We start from the raw sequence: 19,329 nt of genomic DNA on the forward strand, positions 1-19,329 counted from the left end.
AGCTATTCTAATTAGGGTAAAATATTCTTTCATTGTGGTTTTGTCTTTGGTTTTTGTTTTAGTTTGAGACAGGGTCCCACTGTGTATCTCTGGCTGGCCTGGAACTTACCTCTTAAGACTAGGCTCTCCTGGAACTCAGATCCACCAGCCTTTGCTTTGTGAGTACTGAAATTAAAGGTGTGTGCCACCATGTCCTATCTTCATTGTGGTTGATTAGCCTTTCTTCTTTCTTTCTTTCTTTCTTTCTTTCTTTCTTTCTTTCTTTCTTTCTTTCTCTCTTTTCTTTCTCTCTTTCTCTCTTTCTTTCTCTTCTTTCTCTCTTTTTCTGTTTTTCTCTCTTTCTCGTTCTCTCTTTCTCTGTCTCTCCTTCCCTCCCTCCCTCCCTCCTTCCCTTCCTCCCTTTGTTGTTTTGTTTTTTGAGACACCTTCTCTGTAGTCTTGGCTATCCTGGATTCATTTTGTAGACCAAGCTTGCTTTGAACTTACAGAGATCTGCCTGCCTCTGCCTCCGTGTGCCACCATGCCCAGTTGATTAGCATTTCTTAAAAGGTTACTGATGCTAAGTATTTTTTCTAATTTTTGGTCATTGCCTTTTTCTTCTCTTCTCTTTTCTTTCTCTGTCTCTCTCTCTCTGTCTCTCTTCCTGTCTTTCTGTCTGTCTTTCTGTCTGACAGTGTTTCTCTGTGTAACCCTGGCTGTCCTGGAACTCACCCTGTAGACCAGGCTAGCCTTGAATTCACAGAGATCTGCCAACCTCTGCCTCCCAAGTGTTGGGATTAAAGTCATGAGCCACTACTGCCACAGTAATCGTTGCATTTTTTCTTAAAAAAAAAAAAATTGTGTGTGTGTGTGCCTGAGTGTATGTATGTCTGCAGGTGTCTGTAGAGTCCAGAGAAGACATCATATTCTCCTAGAACTGGAGCTAACAGGTGGTTGTGAGCTACCTAGTGTGAATGCTGGGAACTGAACCTAGGTCCTCTGTAAAACCAGCAGATACTGGTAAGTGCTGAACTGTCTCCAGACCCTGTTGTATTTCCTTTTTTTTTGTTGTTTAAAAAAAAAAAAAAAGTTAAAGCTGGGCATGGGGGTGCATGCCCGTAATCCCAGCACCCTGGGAGGCAGAGGCAGGCAAATCTCTGTGAGTTCAAGCCAGCCTGGTCTACAAAAAGCACATCCAGAATGGCCAGGGCTATTTCACAGAGAAGCCCTGTCTTGAAAAACCCAAAAACAAAAAACAGCAGCAACAACAAAACAAAACAACATAAATTAAAAGAAAATTGATTTTTTTTGTTGTTGTTGTTGTCTTCCCCCTTCTACCCCCAAACCCCCAGACTAGAGTTAGAGTTAAAGGCAGTTTGTGACTTTTGCAACATGGGTGTTGGGAACCAAATTTGTTTCCACTGGAAGAGCAGTCAATGCTCTTAACTGCAGAGTTATCTCCAGCCCGATATTTCTGTTTATTAGAAATGTCTGTTGACATCATCTGCCAGTTTTTCTACTAGGTAGTGAATACAGTCTTCCATGTAAAGTATTTTTGGCTAAGATTGTGACTTCAGTTTTTTTTTTTTTTAATTCTGTAGTGGTAATGGGAGTTTGGTTCCTTAAAAAACCCAGTTATATTACATAAATATGTTTTTGTTTTAATCCCAAGTGTGGGATTTTAGTTTGGGCTTTTGTTTGTCCACCGCTGATAATTGCCTCCTGTGGGGCGTGGTCTTTGCCAGCTGGTAATGGCGAGCCTTGTGCAGCACAGAGAGGGGCGTGATCTCGGACTCCTGAGGATGTAAATATGAGAGCCCAGAAAGAGGAGTGGTAGTTTGGAGAGACTAGAGACAGGCAGTATGGCAGCTTGGAGGAGACTGCTTGCACACTTGCTGTTGATGGAGACTGTTATAGCCCCCAAGGACCCCATTGACTCTAAACAGCCAGGAGAAGCAAAGGGGTCTGGACCCCTTCTCCCCACCAATCTCCTACCCAGGGTTAAAGTGTTGGTGGAAGGAAGGTAGAGTCTTAAATACCACCAAAAATTAGAGTTTAAAAACAAGTGCAACATGTAGGATTGCTTTACCTTGTATTATATATGTAGTAAAGTTAGAATGTTTTTGTAGGGTGGAGTAGAGTGATATCTTTTGGTATGTGAACCGTTTAAAAACATTTTTATTTTATGTGTACGAGTGTTTTTGTACAAGTATGTATCTCCACCATATGTCTACCTGGTGCTGGAGGCTTACAGAAAAAGGTGTCAGAGCCTCTGCCATGGGAGTTACAGACAGCTGTGAGCTGTCCGGTTGGTGCTTGGCACTTAAAGGAACTGATGTAAGAACAAGTACTCTTAACCTCTGAGCCATCCAGCCACTAAGCAGATGATCTTTAGTATTTACCTGGAGTTTATGGATGTTTACAAATAAGCATAAAAGTTTTATGTAGAAGAATTTGGGAGTAACTCTACATGAAACAAGTTTAACTTAATTGAGAGTGAGTTGCATGATGGAAGGCTGCCTAAAATAAATTTTTTGGCTATAACATTTGAGCTTTACAGTTTCTTTAAAAAGAGTTATATTTATGGTTTTTTGGTTTGTTATTCAAGACAGGGTTTCCTTTCTCTGTGTAGCCTTGGCTGTCCTGGACTCACTTTGTAGACCAAGCTGGCCTCAAACTCACACAGATCTGCCTGCCCTTACCTCTTTGTGCTGGGACTAAAGGCGTGCACCACCATGCCTGGCTTATTTAAGTTTATATTTTTTTCTTTTATTCTGTGGATTGAACCCATGGTCTCCTACTTTTCTCACACACTCATGAATATTCTACTCTTGAGCTAACTCCCTAACCCCCGGTCTGATTTTTGAGGCACACATACTGCTTTTGTTGATTTGTGTGTGTGTGTGTGTGTGTGTGTGTGGCCATAGTGCAAAGCAGATCCCTCCTCAACAGGGTCCTCTCTTCTGGCACATACTGTGGCTATATAACATTAAGTTTGTCAGTGTCCCTTTTCTTTACAAACCATACAGTCTGTATTTCTGCTCCACTTGTTCTTTTTCAATGTAAACTGTTATGTACAGTTCATGAAACCCCAAAGACCAGGAATAGACTCCGCTGTAGGTACATGAGGTTTTTTTTTTTTTTTTTTTTTTTTTATTGTATCCGTGCTCAGCGCAGGATGCAAACTTCTTGCAGAAACAGGAGAGGAATTTGGGCCCCCTCATTCCCCCAAAGGGTCTAGGGGAACAGGGTTTTTAAAGGAAAAAAAATGCAAGCAGGGACTTACATGCTTCATTCAGCATTACATGATTGGGTAAGGGAAATTGACTTTTGAAATGATTGGTCCATTTAAAGTGTCAAGATCACAAACAGTTCTGGCCTGGCTATGTGAGCTGGTTTCCTAGCAACTGTATAACTAGTGGGCGGGGAAAGAATGCAGTAAGGCTTGTTTTTCCCCTTGGGGCATTGAGGCTAGTTCTTCCCCCAGGTGGCTGGACATATCTCCACCTAGCTGGCCTTAGTTCAGGCTTGTGCTTTAAACTTTAAGATAATAGCCACTGATTTTTAATCCCTTGGTCTTTCAAAACCTGCATAACTGCTGTCAATAATGGTGGCATAGACCCAACATTGTGCAGTCTTGAAATTTTCTCTGCCCAAGAAATTAGTTCCTTACTTTTTCACTTTAGCCTCAGGCAAGTTCTTAGGACATGAGCAAAAACCATCCAGGTTTTTGCCAAAAATACTTCTGAAATGGCCTCTAGCACCCATTGTTAGTATTGTTCTCCTCGGAAACCTCTTGAACTGGCCCTATGTAGATTTTGTTGCTCTCAGAGCTACTATCTTCCATTTGTGAGAGTGCCCCTTTGATTACAACATTCAACTGCTTTTCTTAGTTCAAAGCTCCAAAGTCTCCACATTCCTCAAAAATTGTGTGTATGTGTGAGAGAGAGAGAGAGAAAGAAAGAGACCAAGACCAAGGCACCTTATGGAAGAGTTTATTTGGAGTAGAATTCTGGCTCCCTTTAATCACATTTCCCGAAGTTTTCATTTGTTGCTTTTTAGGAGCAGACTTTTTTGTTGTTGTTATTATTATTTGGGTTTTTTTAGATCGGCCTTTTGAGGCAGGATCTCTCTACAGAGCCCTGGTTGTGTAAATTCCCTATGTAGATCAGACTGGTCTTGAACTGACAGATATCCACCTGCCTTTGCTTCCCAAGTTCCAGGATCAAGGTGTTTGCCAACATGCCCACCTCTGAGCAGAGAATTCTTTAAGTTTAGCTGAATGGGGTCTGGCCCTCAGGGCACTACTTCTTTTGCTCAGATCTGGGCTCTTAATCTATTTTTATCAGTACAAGCCTGGGCTGTACCTTTGAATTTCCCAGTGCTCTTTGTTTGTTTCTTTTTGTTCTACTTGTTCCTAGTAGACTTGACTAAGTGATTACTTCTGATCATGCACATAGTCAACATTAATAGGCTGTCTTGAAATCACCAAGGTTGGGCATGTGAGAGAAAACCCTGCTTTGAAACAAAACAATACAAGCAAGCAAAAAGGAAATCTCCATTAAAGCCAATAGTTCATTACTCTTAGTAGCAGCTTCATCCACATGGTTCTGAATTTAGAGTCCTGAAGGATACCTGAGTAAAGGAGTTGTGGGTTCTACCTGAATTCCTGCATGGAGGGCCTGAGAGGCTGTGTGATTTGTTTTGGGGTCCCCAAGATGCTAGAGCTATGAAATATCTGCTAAAGAGAGCTGTATACAGGGAGTTGAGCCAACCCAAGAGAGACAAGTGTGTTGCATCAAGACAGGGTTTCTCTGTCAGAGAGCTCTGGCTGTCCTGGACTTCTAGGCTGGCCTGGAACTCGCAGAGATCAAACTTCCTCTCTCTGCCTCCTGAGTGCTTGGGATTAAAGGCATCTACCACCATGCACACCTTGGACTTTCAGACAATGTTGAGTCTGTGAAAGACTGCAGACTTTTGAAGTTGGACTGAATGCATTTTGCATTATAATATGACCGAGGGAGGCCAGTGAGTGGAAAGTGGGGGTTTGAATGAGAATGGCCCCCATAGACTCTTATATTTTATGTTTGTTCTGCTGTTGGGAAGGATTAGGAGGTGTGCCTTTGTTGGAGGAGGTGTGTCACTGAGTGTATGCTTTAAGTTGTGTAAAAATTCTTAGACTGTTAATCTCAGCACCTAGGTAGTAGTGATAGGCAGATCTCTGGAAGTTCAAGGCTAGCCTGGTCTACAGAGTTAGTTTCAGGCTAGTCAGGTCGTACAATGAGACCTTGTTTCAAGGGGAAAAAATCCTTAGACTGTTTAGATGTGTATAATGGTATTATGTATTAATATTATACTGTACTATCATTTAATGCTGTTTAGTTGGTGGATCAGATAAAAATGCGTGCTTTAGGCAGGGTAGCAGATACTAGAGAAGGGAGGGTCCCTGAGCAGCAACATACACTCTAGGACATGAATGGCTTTGAGCAGGCTTGCATTGCTGGAGTGGGTAAAATAATTCCATGGGGGTAAAAAAAAAGGGACAAAAGAGGAGCATTTCCCCCAGATTCTCAGAGACAAGCTTTAAAGGTGCTAAGAAGGGCACTTCCACTGAAATCTAGTGTCAGCTCCCAGTTCCTGAAAGAGGGTTACCCTGAGAAAAGTCTCCACTTTCTGAGATTATCACAGGATGTTTGGCCTTGAGTTCTGAGATCAAGATTATGGTTGTAGGAAGTGAGGACCTCATAGATAAATTGTACTTTGGTAGTGTGGTATAATACACTTAAAGCTATTTTGTTTACTTTGAGATGGCCCTGTAGGCTTGAATTCGGTCTTGCCTTATCCTCTCCATTTATGGGATTACAGAGGTTTGTCACTGTGGTGACCCTTCCAGTGCCTTCAAACTAATCTCACTTCAGTCTCTCCCTCTCTACCCTTCTCATGTTCCATCTCGCCTGATCTGTCAACACACACACAAACACACACACACACACACACACACACACACACACACGGAGCTACGGTCAGTATTATATTTTTATCACGTACTTTTCAGTCCCTCCTGCTCTTTGCATTGGTCTCACCTGAGCAATCTATATTTACAAAACTTTTTTTTCATGTAAGTCAACATTCATGGGTCCTGGGTGTAGACATCTTTGGGACTATTATTCAGCCCACATTTTGTAATATGTGCTTATATATTAATAGGACTGCAACATATACTATATTTTGCTTTTCTCTGAGAAAAAGCCTCCTTTTACTATTTTACTTAGCTACTTATGCATCGTCATGCTTCCCAGACTCTCCATTGGAAGCTTCAGTCCCTTCTCAAGAGGCGTCGTGGCTTTTATTGGAGGCCTCTTTCCTGGACCTTCTGTCATGTTGCTCCAGTATGATAGGCTTTCCATGTCTGGCACAGTTGTTACCTTGAGGTCATCAGCCTTTTGAATCCTTTTCCATTGTATATTAATTTGGGGTCCTCCCCTCCCCAAAGGGAAGCTATTGGCCGCCTTCTTCGCCTTCTTCTTCTTTCTTCAGCTCTTCTTTTCTTCTCCTCTTTTTCTTTTCTTTGGATTTTTGAGACAAGGTCTTGCTGTGTAGCCCAGAATGACTTAAAGTTCACCATGTAGCCCAGACAAGCTTTGAAGTCCTGTTGATTTTTTTTTTCTGCCTCAGCTCACTACTATGTCTGCCTCAAAATGGCTAACGGGAGAGAGAACTTGAATGAGCATGTGTGTGCGTGTGCACGTGCATGCACACGTGTGAGTGTGTGAGTGAGCATGTGTGTGCGTGTGCACGTGCATGCACACGTGTGAATGTGAGTGAGCATGTGTGTGCGTGTGCACGTGCATGCACACGTGTGAGTGTGTGAGTGAGCATGTGTGTGCGTGTGCACGTGCATGCACACGTGTGAATGTGAGTGAGCATGTGTGTGCGTGTGCACGTGCATGCACACGTGTGAATGTGTGAGTGAGCACGTGTGTGCGTGTGCACGTGCATGCACACGTGTGAATGTGAGTGAGCATGTGTGTGCGTGTGCACGTGCATGCACACGTGTGAATGTGAGTGAGCATGTGTGTGCGTGTGCACGTGCATGCACACGTGTGAGTGTGTGAGTGAGCACGTGTGTGCGTGTGCACGTGCATGCACACGTGTGAATGTGTGAGTGAGCATGTGTGTGCGTGTGCACGTGCATGCACACGTGTGAGTGTGTGAGTGAGCATGTGTGTGCGTGTGCACGTGCATGCACACGTGTGAATGTGTGAGTGAGCATGTGTGTGCGTGTGCACGTGCATGCACACGTGTGAATGTGTGTGAGTGAGCATGTGTGTGCGTGTGCACGTGCATGCACACGTGTGAGTGTGTGAGTGAGCATGTGTGTGCGTGTGCACGTGCATGCACACGTGTGAATGTGAGTGAGCACGTGTGTGCGTGTGCACGTGCATGCACACGTGTGAATGTGTGAGTGAGCATGTGTGTGCGTGTGCACGTGCATGCACACGTGTGAATGTGTGTGAGTGAGCATGTGTGTGCGTGTGCACGTGCATGCACACGTGTGAGTGTGTGAGTGAGCATGTGTGTGCGTGTGCACGTGCATGCACACGTGTGAATGTGAGTGAGCACGTGTGTGCGTGTGCACGTGCATGCACACGTGTGAATGTGTGAGTGAGCATGTGTGTGCGTGTGCACGTGCATGCACACGTGTGAGTGTGTGAGTGAGCACGTGTGTGCGTGTGCACGTGCATGCACACGTGTGAGTGTGTGAGTGAGCATGTGTGTGCGTGTGCACGTGCATGCACACGTGTGAGTGTGAGTGAGCACGTGTGTGCGTGTGCACGTGCACACGTGTGAATGTGAGTGAGTGAGAGAAGCGAACGTAATGGTGGGATTGAGTGCAGGGCCTCTTATTTCAGTCCCATCTCCAGCTCTTATTACTGTCTTTAAGATAATGTGGTTGAATATTAGATGTGATGGCACGTCTGCCATTAAGAAGGCTAAGGTAGGAGGGTCATGAAGATGAGGCTATCCTCATAGAAGGCTTTTTCAGAGAAAGAAAAGTGGGTGTGGTGACCATTCTTCCCTTCTAAAGAATTACACTGGGAGGAGAGACAGACCCACATCCTCAGACGATTCACTGCCTTCTACCTCAGAAGCTTCTTGTGTTCTCTTAGAAGACAAAAATTTAAGATAGGAAAATTCAGTTCAAATTGGGCGTACTTGATAAGTCCTTTTACTCTTGCTCTCTTTTTATGATGGAGATAACAGGTGACAAGATTCTGAAGGCTGTATTAGTGAAATGCCTTTCTATTTGTTTTTATTTTATATGTAAGAGTGTTTGTGGCATGTATGTCTGCACCAAGTGTGTGCAGTGCCAATGGCGGCCAGAGGAAGGTGCTAGGCCTCCTGGAACTTACAGGTGCTTGTGAGGTTCTGTGTAGGTGCTCGATACTGAAGCCAAGCCCTCTAAGAGAGTAACAAGTGCTCTTAACTGTTGAGCCAGCTCTTCAGCCTCTGACATTCCTTTCTCCTGAGAATGCTGACAAATCATGATCACCAAGAATATTTCATAGGTACAGCTATATACCGGATAATTACATCATTTTCCTATTTAAAACAAATGCTTTCAACATCTAAAACTATATAGTAAAAGTTTTTAAGCTTATGTGTAACCTAATTTTGATGTAAAGATTTTTAATAAATGTTTGTTTTTAATTGCATGAGTAATGAATTTATTGCACAAAACTTACAAAATAAAGGGGAAATTTGGAATTTTTATTATCATGCTTTATTGTTTCTAGTTTTTTTTCTGTGCATTTTTTACATAGTTCAGTTTATATTGTATATACAGTTTAGGATTTTGATTCTTAAGCCAGTACATACTGTTTGTGAATATTTATTATATTATTTATTACAATTTATTCAATTTGTGTCCCAGCTGTGACCCCTTCCCTTGTCTCCTCCCAACCCCACTCTCCCTCCCTTATCTCTCCCATGCCCCTCCCCTAGTCCACTGATAGGGGAGGTCCTCCTCTCCTTCTGTTTAACTCTAGCCTCTCAGTTCTCATCAGAATTGTCTGCATGTCTTCCTCTGTGGACTGGCAAGGCTGCACCCTCCCCAGGGAAGGTGATCAGAGAGCCTGCCGCTGAGTCCATGCCAGAGAAAGTCCCTGCTTCCCTTACTAGGGAACCCAGTTACAGACTAAGTCTATGGGATACATCTGAGCTGAGGTTTTAGGTCCTCTCCATGCATTGTCTTTGGTTGGGGTACATTCTCTTTAGGGGCTCCAGGGCTCAGTTTTGATGGTTCTGTTGCTCTCCTTTTGGAGCTCCTGTCCCCTGCAGGTCTTTCTATCTGCCCCTTCTTTCATAAGATTCCCTGCACTCTGCCCAGAGTTTGGCTATGGGTCTCAGCCTCTGCTTTGGTACTTCCATCAGTAGAGTCAGTGGACCTTGTATTCATTGTAATGGGTATTCTCGAAGGGAAAGGGAGTGTTAAACTAAGTGGAGAGTGTCATCCCAGGCACAGTAGGTTCTGGGTATATTAGCAACCATGTATTTTAATTTAATTTTTTTTTATTTTTTTTTTAGGATTTAACGTAATTAGTCTGAATGAACTGAAGACTTGACCCAGCATTTGTGTGTGTGTGTGGTATACATGTGTGTACGTGCATTTGCATGGACATGGGCGTGTGTGTGTGTGTGTGTGTGTGTATGTATGTATGTATGTATGTGTGCGCGTGCGCACACAAGTGCCCGTGCATGTGTGAATGTGAAGACCAGAGGTTGAAACTGAGTCTTCAGTTGCTCTCCACTTTATTTATTGAAGGCAGGGTCTTTCACTGAACTCAGAGCACTCTGAATTCGGCCAGCCTTATCTCCACCTGGTGTTCATGTGGCCCTCATGCTTCACAGCAGTCTATTAGCCTCTGAGCCACCTAGTCTTGGTCATTTTCATTGTCTGGCTGCAACTGAGTTTCCCTGAGTCAGAGTTATTCCACTCTGTTTTTAGGTGAGCATAAAAAGTGCTATGTTTTGATAGTTTCCTTATTTAAATTTTTCTTTTTTTATCTGGACAAGAAAATGAGCATCTTTGATTTTGATGTTGTCTCATGTATTTTCTTCCCATTAGATCCTTTAAAAGTATTTAATTCTTTCTGTTAAGTTGAAATGAAAATCATAGTTTGAGAGATCGCTCAGCGGTTAAAAGTATGTATAAACTGTTCTAGCAGAGGACCAGAACATGTGACAGTTCTTTGCCATTTGAGTGTCCCCATTGTGAGACTTCTAGTATTCCTGGCAGGACCATTAATTAAATGCTAGCTAGAGCCTTTCCCATCTTCAATCTTTCCAGTGCTTCCCTACATACAAGAAGGGCCTCTAGGGGACACTGTTGCTACTTTTGAGACCCACTGATTTCTTAGGCTAGTGACATGAATCTGTTAACGTTGTTTATGGTTAAAAAAAAATTACAATAGCTTCAGTACCAGAGTCTTAAATATAATAGGTTTTGAATAATTGAAACATGGGGGGCCCGGTTATGGGAGTATATTTACTCAAATGCTGTAAGGTAATGCCTCTAAGTAAGGTCATCAGCTTTGCTCTTCCGTATCCTTCGTTTTCCTCCACTCCTCCTGTTTAGTAAGGCTGTTTAGTAAGACTTTCCTCAATGTTTCATTTCCTTATTTAACAGCTGTACATTGTAATTTGTTCCTTAATTTTTTAAGTTAGGTAGCAAAATAGCAACATTACAGAAACTATAAAATGGGAAATTTCCCGTAATTATACTATTGGATTACTTGTTAATGCTTTTAGTAATGTGTGTGTGTGTGTGTGTAGATAGCTATATACATATCTACTGTGCAGTTAAATATTCACATTTACACATACATACTATATAATGCATATATGTATATAGTATTGAAAATACTGACAAGTGACCCAGTAGTATGATACATATATATCCCAAGGCAGGCTGTGAAGTCCGCTGGTCTTGAACTTAGGATCTTTTTATCTACATCAGCTTGCTGAAATTTTGTGTGTCACCACACCTGATTATATTTTGGTTTTTATGCAGATATTCAAACTGTGCTTATTGGCTTAGTATCAACATAAACTTTTATGTTATATAGCTTCAAGCTAATTAAATGGTTGCCTCCTGTGCTGTTAGGTTCTCCAATTGAACTACTTTTCTTCCTTTAGGTTGTTTCCATTATAACTTATCTATATTTTCCCTTTAAAATGGGTTCATAGAAGGGTAATAATTTCACCAGTGGGTTTTTGACATTCTTAAAATTTTTAATTTGCTAAATTAATTTAAAGCTGTTTACTTTTGCTGATGTTGGCATGCATAATAGAGCAGTGTAAAAGTGTAAATTTTTTCGTTGTCTTTTTTGTTTTGTTTTTTCTTTTTTTTTTTTTTGAGATAGGGTTTTTCTGTGTAGCCTTGGCTCTGTTGGACTCGCTTTATAGACCAGGCTGCTCTCAAACTCACAGAGATCTGCTTGCCTCTGCACTCCCAGAGTGCTGGGATTACAGCTGTGTGCCACTGTGCCCAGCTAAAGTATAAGTTTTAATAACCCTTGACTACAGTAGTAATTACTTTAAAATTGTTTTACATTCATCAGTGACAGCCAGCGGTTATTTCTTTTTGAAGACTACATGGCCGTCATGTCTTCGTTTTTGTACTGCTGTGTTAGATTCTTGTTTATGTTTCTTTCCCCACCTTTATTTTGAGTTAGATGTCTCTCTCAGCAGTCTAACCCTTTATTAGCAACTGAAATAGAAGGTATCTGTTGTACACCGCGACTAGTGATTGTCTGTAACTGGAGAGTTCTTATATTCTAATACAGATAATTTATAAATACAATTTCTTTTATTAATCCACCCTTTTCTGTCTGTGTATAATTTTCAAAACTATAAACTGGGATATATTTGTAGGAGTCTGTTAAGAGTACAAATTTCAGTTATGCTAAATGCTTTATAAATCACTTTAAAGAACTGCCTATGCATAGAAGTTAATATGGGACTTTAAAGAAAGTGGGATAGAGAGTGAAGAATGCGGGATTTGAAAAGGAGTTATTGATAATTTCATATTTGGCGAAGGACCTACTGTCCAGAATGTGTACAAATCGAGACGGAGAAAACAGTTTGATTTGAAATGTGAAACTCTAGTTTGGCATACTGTAGGGATTCTCTAGATGTTGCTCTGTCTGGCACTGTGTGTGCCAAGTGGACTTGCCTGGCTGCATAAACGCTGTAAATGTTTACATTGTACACAACACTTAAAATGGTTATTTAAAGGATAAGTTTCATTCTAGAGACATTTAAGTGGAAATTTGGCTCATCTGTGTTTAGTAGTTTGGATTTTGCTGTACTTCTAGGAGAGAGATCAACTTTTCTTTTAAAGATTATGTAGACTTTAATAGGAAGTTACTGCTTAAGGTTTCTCTGTCTTGGAGTGATGATGATGGTTACTGTTAAGCTCCTGCATGGTCTCCAGGAAAGACCTTTATTAGAGATTAGAAGTTTAATCTGTTTGCAGAGATTAACAACCTTGGGTTACAGAGAAAATAGGAGGTGGGGGGAAAAAGGGGGAAAAAAATCCCAGAAGGTCAAGAAATGTCACAAGTGTCACATGCAAACAAACAAAAGGCCGTATAAACTCTATAACTGCACATTACTTTTCTCGATCTTTGCCACAGGGTATATTATAAATTCTTTATCGTTGCACATGGAATAACTCTTTAGAAATCTCATCTATGCACACCACCTAGTGTTGATGGCTTTCTGTGGTTTTTCCCATGTATGGTGTGGATGGACTCACGTTACAGAATCTACTAAAACATAATAATTTGGCATAGTTTCTTCCAGAAGTTATATTTTCTTGTAGTTATCTCTTTTGTACCTCCTTAACATTTCTTCTAAGTAGGTAGTATATTTTATGCCTTCCTGGAAGAAATAACCTTTCTAAGCTCTGTCAGTTTCTCATATGCTCTTCTTGAGTGACAGCTGTTCACATAAATTTGGCTACACTAATCCACCTGTCACTTCTCTGTTATGACTTTTATACCTTGTGAGTATTCCTTTTTAGACAAATTTGAATCCCAGCTGCATCTTTTTCTTTTTTTTTTATTAAATCTTAAAGATTCCCTGTCTTCACTTCTCCACAGGCTTATAGTTTTCCCTGTTCTTTCCATAGCATGTTACACAGTATCACAGAGTAAGCTTCTAGCTGAATGGCTTTCTGCATTTGGAAATTTTCTTATTGCTCAGAATGACCATCTCAGGAATCTGAGCACCTCTGATCAGTTCAAGTCTTTGCTCACCTATGGATTCCTGTCATGGTCTTTTTTGACACATCTGTATGTCTTCCCTGCCACCTTCTTTCTTCTCCCTGGAACATTATTAGTCTTTAGAGAATTCTTGAATTCAAGATAAAATCTGTTTGTAGATTCTTAGTGTGACACATGTCCTGCTCCTAAGACCATTCAGCCCCTTGTTTGGTACTTGCATGGAGTGTGAATTGTGCTCTTTTCTGGAAGATAGATGTGAGTGTGCACTTCATGCACCTGAGCAGGAGATGTGCTTCAGACGTAGAGCACACGTGCTGTTTCTGAAGAGGTCATGGCGGATGAGCTGAGAGCAGCAGCAGGATAATATCTTGTCCTTTATTTTTACTTCTATAAACATGTTGTTAGGCGCTAATAAAAACAGGTGCCAGTTTTAATTTTTAGACTCACTGTACCTGCTACCTAGCCTCTTCTGTCTTTAGCTGTCCATTTGTAAAGAATTTAAACCAATTTCACTCAGACAAAAACTTAGTGAGAAGAGAAATATATTTCAGGAATCCAAATATAAATTGCCTTGGGTGATCAATAGTTTTGGGTTAACCAAGTCACATTTGAAGGGATAACGGAGGATGGACTTGTAAACAAGGGGAGAGTCATGTGACGGTATGTAATGGAGATTCTGATGTCAGTTCGTGTGTTTCATTTAGATGTCCCTGGTAGATTTGGGGAAGAAGCTTCTAGAAGCGGCACGAGCAGGTCAAGATGATGAAGTTCGCATTTTGATGGCAAATGGAGCTCCTTTTACTACAGACTGGGTAAAGAGTGATTTTAATGGTGTACATTTGCTTTTATTGCTTCCTTCTCTTCTGCTGTTCCTCCCTTCTTCCCAGATAAAAATTTATCTAGTATTTATGCTTATAAATGGTAAAATGTACAGATTTTTTGGGGGAGGGGATTTGTTCAGATTTTACAATTACATCTTTAAAAAAGATTTCTCTTTTCCCTGTTCTTATGTGAGGCACTATAAAGAAATGACTCAGTGTGAACCAAAACTCAGAGAGAGGGAGAAACGTTTATGGGAGAGAATTTGGAATCATAGGCATGTCTTGTATATTTGAAGCCTGAATTCGTGAACACCCAGGTAGCTGAGAAACTAGGCTGAGGAGTGAATATAAAGGTTTTTTTTTGTTTTTGTTTTTTTGTTTTGTTTTGTTTTGTTTTTAATTAGGGTTCTTTCACCCATGTCCCTGGTGAAGCAAATACATGTCCCATAGAGAAACTTAGTTTTTAAAATCCCAGCTTCATATCTACTAATAAAATTTTAAGGAAAGTGAGCAGTCAGGAGTAGTTAATACCCAAACACAGAGAAGCTTGGATGTCTTGCTGAAACAGCCTAACACAGAAGCAGACCTGCTGAAGACTTAGATGGCAGGTCAGTAACAAGTTAGAGACAACTGCAGACTACTTAGAGAAGTGATGGTGGGAAAGCCAGGGTGTAGCGCAGACACAGTAGAAAATCCAAGTGATCTGAGGAGTTGTGGGAAACACCGTCAACAGTACTCAGAGTGACAAAGTGGAGACACCCAGCGCTCCTCAGTGTTAGGAGACCCGTAGATCGATCGAGGCGAGGTCAGGGTGAAGTCATTTGAAGGAGCAATCACCTAACAATCAGCTTGTTGAAAACCACGCCTGTGAGGCTGGAGAGCTGTCTCAGTGGTTGAGAACACTTGTTGCTCTTGTAGAGGATCTGGGTTCGGTGCTCAGCTCACACATGGCAGCCTATAACCACGTGAACCTCCAGTTCCAGAGGATTCTTCTGGTCTTCACAGGCTCTGCACACATAATGGTGCATAGACATGCATGCAGAAAAACACTCATAAAATAAGAACAATTTCTTTTTAAAGAAAATACAGTAGTAGCTATATCATCATTGATGCTATTGTACATCAGAAGGACCATAAATATGCTGTGGATCCTATGTACACTAAGTATAAGGAGTTCCTGTGGGTCAGTAACAAAAGACAGGTGACTCAGGATATTTCACTAAGATAAAGTTTGAATGGCCGGGAAATATGAAACAGTGTTCAACTCCATCAGGAAACAAAAAGTAAAGCCAGAAGCTATTTGGCATATCTACTAGGTTAGTAAAGTGATGTTTGGAGTGCCAACCTTGGTAAGGAGATGATGCAAAGGTGAATTGAGGTAGCCATTTTGGAGAACATTTTGACAGTGCTTATTAAATTTTAACATGTGTATGCCATTTGTAGCAGTTGAGCTAGAATGTACAAGAAAATCTTGTTTATGTGCTTGAGTTACTAGAAGACCCTATGTATCGCAATTGTTTATAATAAAGCTGGGAACAAAACAGTGCTCGTCAGTTGATTAGTCGAATTAGTTGTGGCTTCTCTGGATTGGATTACTGTAGAGAAATGTAGCATGCTACATTTTTGCCCATTAACATGAATACATAATATTGTAAACATAACATTAAGCAATAAACAAGTCAGAAGAACATCTGGTAGGGTTCCAGTAAAGCTCAACACAGGAAGAACCTAACTATACCATTTAAGGATTTATAATCGATAGAAGTTAAAACAAAGCAATACTTTGTCAAAACATTCTGACTAGGGACTGGGGGGAGGGCTTAGTGGGTAGAGTGCAGGCCATGTGAGCATGGCCTGGGTTTGCGCCCCAGAACTCACACCATGCACACCAAAACCGATTCTTTTTTTTTTTTTTTTTGAGTAGCATTTACCTGAGAGACTAAAGAAAGAGCTTTTTATCAGGGAGCAACGTGTGGGAGGATTTAAAATTATTGGAAAGGTTTTTCTTCCAGACTGTGGTGTTGACATTACAGACATTTAACTATTCTTGAAACCATATGTACGTATGCATGTTACATATGTAAGTGTGCATGTTGTACGTATTTTTTTCCTGTCGTTGTGAGCCAAAAAGGAAAAGTCTCAAATGAGACCTAACAACAGAAATACAGAGTAGACCTCAGTACCTCTCTAAGTGGATCTCAGTGGTTGTTCAATGAACGGTTTAAATATTTCATTAAATACAGAATTTGAGAGTAGAAAAGAGGCCATTGTATGTAAATACAACAAGGCATGAAAAAAGGATTATTTACCAGTTTCCTTTGACCTGTGAGCGTCTGTTAGAATATCAGTAAAATAAATTACGTTTTTCTTGAAGTAAAGTAATTACTTGTAAGGTTTTCTTTGTATTATGCCACTTGTATGACTTGAGGCAAGTTGGTGGCCTCTCTCTGTACTTCAGGGTCCTTTATAGCACCCATGCAGTGAGAACATTGAGACCAGAACATGAAGGTCTCAAAACAATGTGACTTACAGAAAGTGATTTAAAAACTGAAGGTATGGGCTGAAGAGATTGCTTAGAGGTTAAGAACACTTTTTGCTCTTGCAGAGGACCTGGGTTCAGTTTCTTGCATCCACTTGGTAGCTCACAACCACCTAGTAACCCTAGTTCTAGGGGTTGTGTCACATTGCATTCAGCTGAAATATTCTTGCACATAAAACAACATTAATAAATTGAAACAAACTAAAACAACAACAACAACAAAAAACCCCACAGAAGTGCTTTCTAACAGTGACAGCCTAGCAAATTTCATGATCTGGTGAAATACCTCTTTTTAACATCATTGATAATCAGAATTATGGGCTTTGGGGGCTTTTTAATGCATGTAGTTGAATGTAACCCACACTTTAGCTATTTAAATATATGCTTCTGATACAAATTCTTCTTCATTGACAGGTCAAAACTATCTCTAATTTAAAAAATGATTCTGTTTATTATTTTATGTACAGTGGTGTTTTACCTGCATGTATGAAGGTGTCAGGTCCTCTGGAACTAGGGTTACAGACAGTTGTGAGCTGCTGTGTGAGTACTGGGAATTGAACTCGGGTCCTCTGGAAGAGCAGCAGATGCTTTAAGTGCTGTGCCATCTCTCCAGCACCATTATCTCTAATTTTTAGTAAAACTCCAGTTCTTTTTCTGTTAGTAATAAAGCTAATAAGCATGGTATAATCGCAGCACTTAGGAGGCTGAGGCAGGATCTCAGGTTTGAGCCTGAGACCTAAGTAGAGGAAGAAAGAAAAGCAAGAAGAGAATTTGAATTAAAGGAATCACTGACTTTTCCACACGAATACATGTATGGGACTTAGGAAGATAAGCTTGAGTTGAGTAATTCCTTTTGATGTTTGAATTAGTATATACACAATTTAATATGCTTCACTGTTTAAAAATGTAGAATAGTTTATAGTGGAATTTTAAAAGCAACTAAAAAGCTGGAGTTTGTTTGTTTGTGCATGTGTATGTCTGTTTCTCTGTTACAGCTGGGAACTTCTCCTCTTCATCTGGCTGCACAGTATGGGCATTACTCTACCACAGAGGTACTTCTCCGAGCCGGTGTAAGTAGGGATGCCAGGACCAAAGTGGACCGGACACCACTGCACATGGCAGCTTCTGAGGGCCATGCCAGCATAGTAGAGGTTTTGCTTAAGGTATGTCTTTTCTTTTTGGATTTAGGTCTTGAATCTAATCCCTACAAAAATTTCATAAGATGAGAAAGGAGATGAATTTCATGAAGTGCACATTTTTGTTTTACCTTTGATAGAACATTTGTTATAGATATCTGTAAGTCTGTCAAACCAATATTGCCTTAAAGTTCTTTGGAGGGAAAAACCTTTCTATAGGTGTATCCTCAGTTAAGAGTTGACCACTGAGAGTTAGTCCTTTGGGTGAAGAACTACAGCTTTGCCTTAGCACAATCAGAATCCTTATGCAGGAGAGATTAGTCTTGGAAGGCTAGCAAACAGATTAACAGGTAATAAAATGTTTGTTTTCAGTCATGTAAATGTCAAAAGATAACATTCTGAAGCAGAATGACAGCTCTTGTTCTTGACCCATTTCATTTCAGCCTGTAGGTGAAAGAAACACAAGGAAATGTAGATGGAAATCACATGTAATCCTAGGTATTTTTGAAGCCACGTTAAAAAGTGAAAACTCAGGTTAATTTTAATTAGCACAGTGCATTTAAAACATTTCAATATGAGAGCAGAGTAGAGATCATTGCTGAGTTGTTTCATATTCTTTTTAATTCAGGGCGAAGCACATGTGTCTCTCAGCTAGCTGCACTGTGCCGCACCTTGCCGCTCATATCAGACAGCTTCCTTCTGTTTCCTGGGGTTGTTCTTGTTTTGGAAGCAAAGAGTATATTTAATTATAACAGGTCACCCACCATAAACCACTAAAAAGTTCTGGAGAAAAACTCAGTGCTGCCCTTCACCTGTTATGCCACTTCGGCCCTTTGTGCCCCTAACCAGCTACTAAAACCCAAATGTCTTATTTCAAGAAATTAGAAGGAAGGTGGCTAGGAAAGTCAGCATGGTAGAAAAATGATTAAGTGACAGATAACTAATGACTACTGAACATATATTTAAAACATTCCCACCCCACAAAAAAATTAATGGTGCTTTTTCTTGCTTAAAAGCATTGTGGCTGTTATTTTCATATCAGCAATTCTTTATATTTCATATCTTGAATATTACTGATTTTGAAATATTTTTTAGCATGGTGCTGACGTCAATGCAAAGGATATGTTAAAGATGACAGCTCTGCATTGGGCAACAGAACACAACCATCAAGAGGTGGTGGAACTTTTAATCAAATATGGTGCTGATGTACACACGCAGAGTAAATTTTGTAAAACTGCATTTGATATTTCAATAGACAATGGAAATGAAGATTTAGCAGAGATATTACAGGTAACTTGGCTTTGAGTTTAAGAAAACTTGAAAGGTACCTTGCAGCCAGATGCTCTGTCTTGTGGCTTTTCCTGTTGGGCTCAGTTCCTCTGAATGGCCTTGTTCTCGGCTTCCTCTGCTCATACTGTCCATCCTCTGGAAGGTTGGAGAAGGCAGTAACTTTCTGGCTTTCAGTTTCTGAGTCCCCTTTCTAAACATTTAAGTTATTTTGTTGCATATTTGAATATCATGTTTTATCAAACCAATTGTAAACTACTTCATAAAGATTTAGT

General features: G+C 40.6%; 1 protein-coding gene across 6 annotated transcripts in view; it reads left to right on the forward strand.

Moving 5' to 3' along the window:
- Positions 1-19,329, forward strand: part of Gabpb1 (GA binding protein transcription factor subunit beta 1) — a 50,654-nt gene that overhangs the window by 9,857 nt on the left and 21,468 nt on the right. For all 6 annotated transcript variants that reach the window (XM_021642835.2, XM_060371656.1, XM_021642836.2 and 3 more), the window contains exons 2-4: positions 13,976-14,083; positions 17,627-17,794; positions 18,863-19,057. In XM_021642835.2, coding sequence (XP_021498510.1) covers positions 13,976-14,083; positions 17,627-17,794; positions 18,863-19,057 — 471 coding nt within the window. The remainder of the gene's footprint in view (positions 1-13,975; positions 14,084-17,626; positions 17,795-18,862; positions 19,058-19,329) is intronic.

This window comes from Meriones unguiculatus, chromosome 18 (assembly GCF_030254825.1).
Source record: "Meriones unguiculatus strain TT.TT164.6M chromosome 18, Bangor_MerUng_6.1, whole genome shotgun sequence".
Taxonomy (NCBI): domain Eukaryota; kingdom Metazoa; phylum Chordata; class Mammalia; order Rodentia; family Muridae; genus Meriones; species Meriones unguiculatus.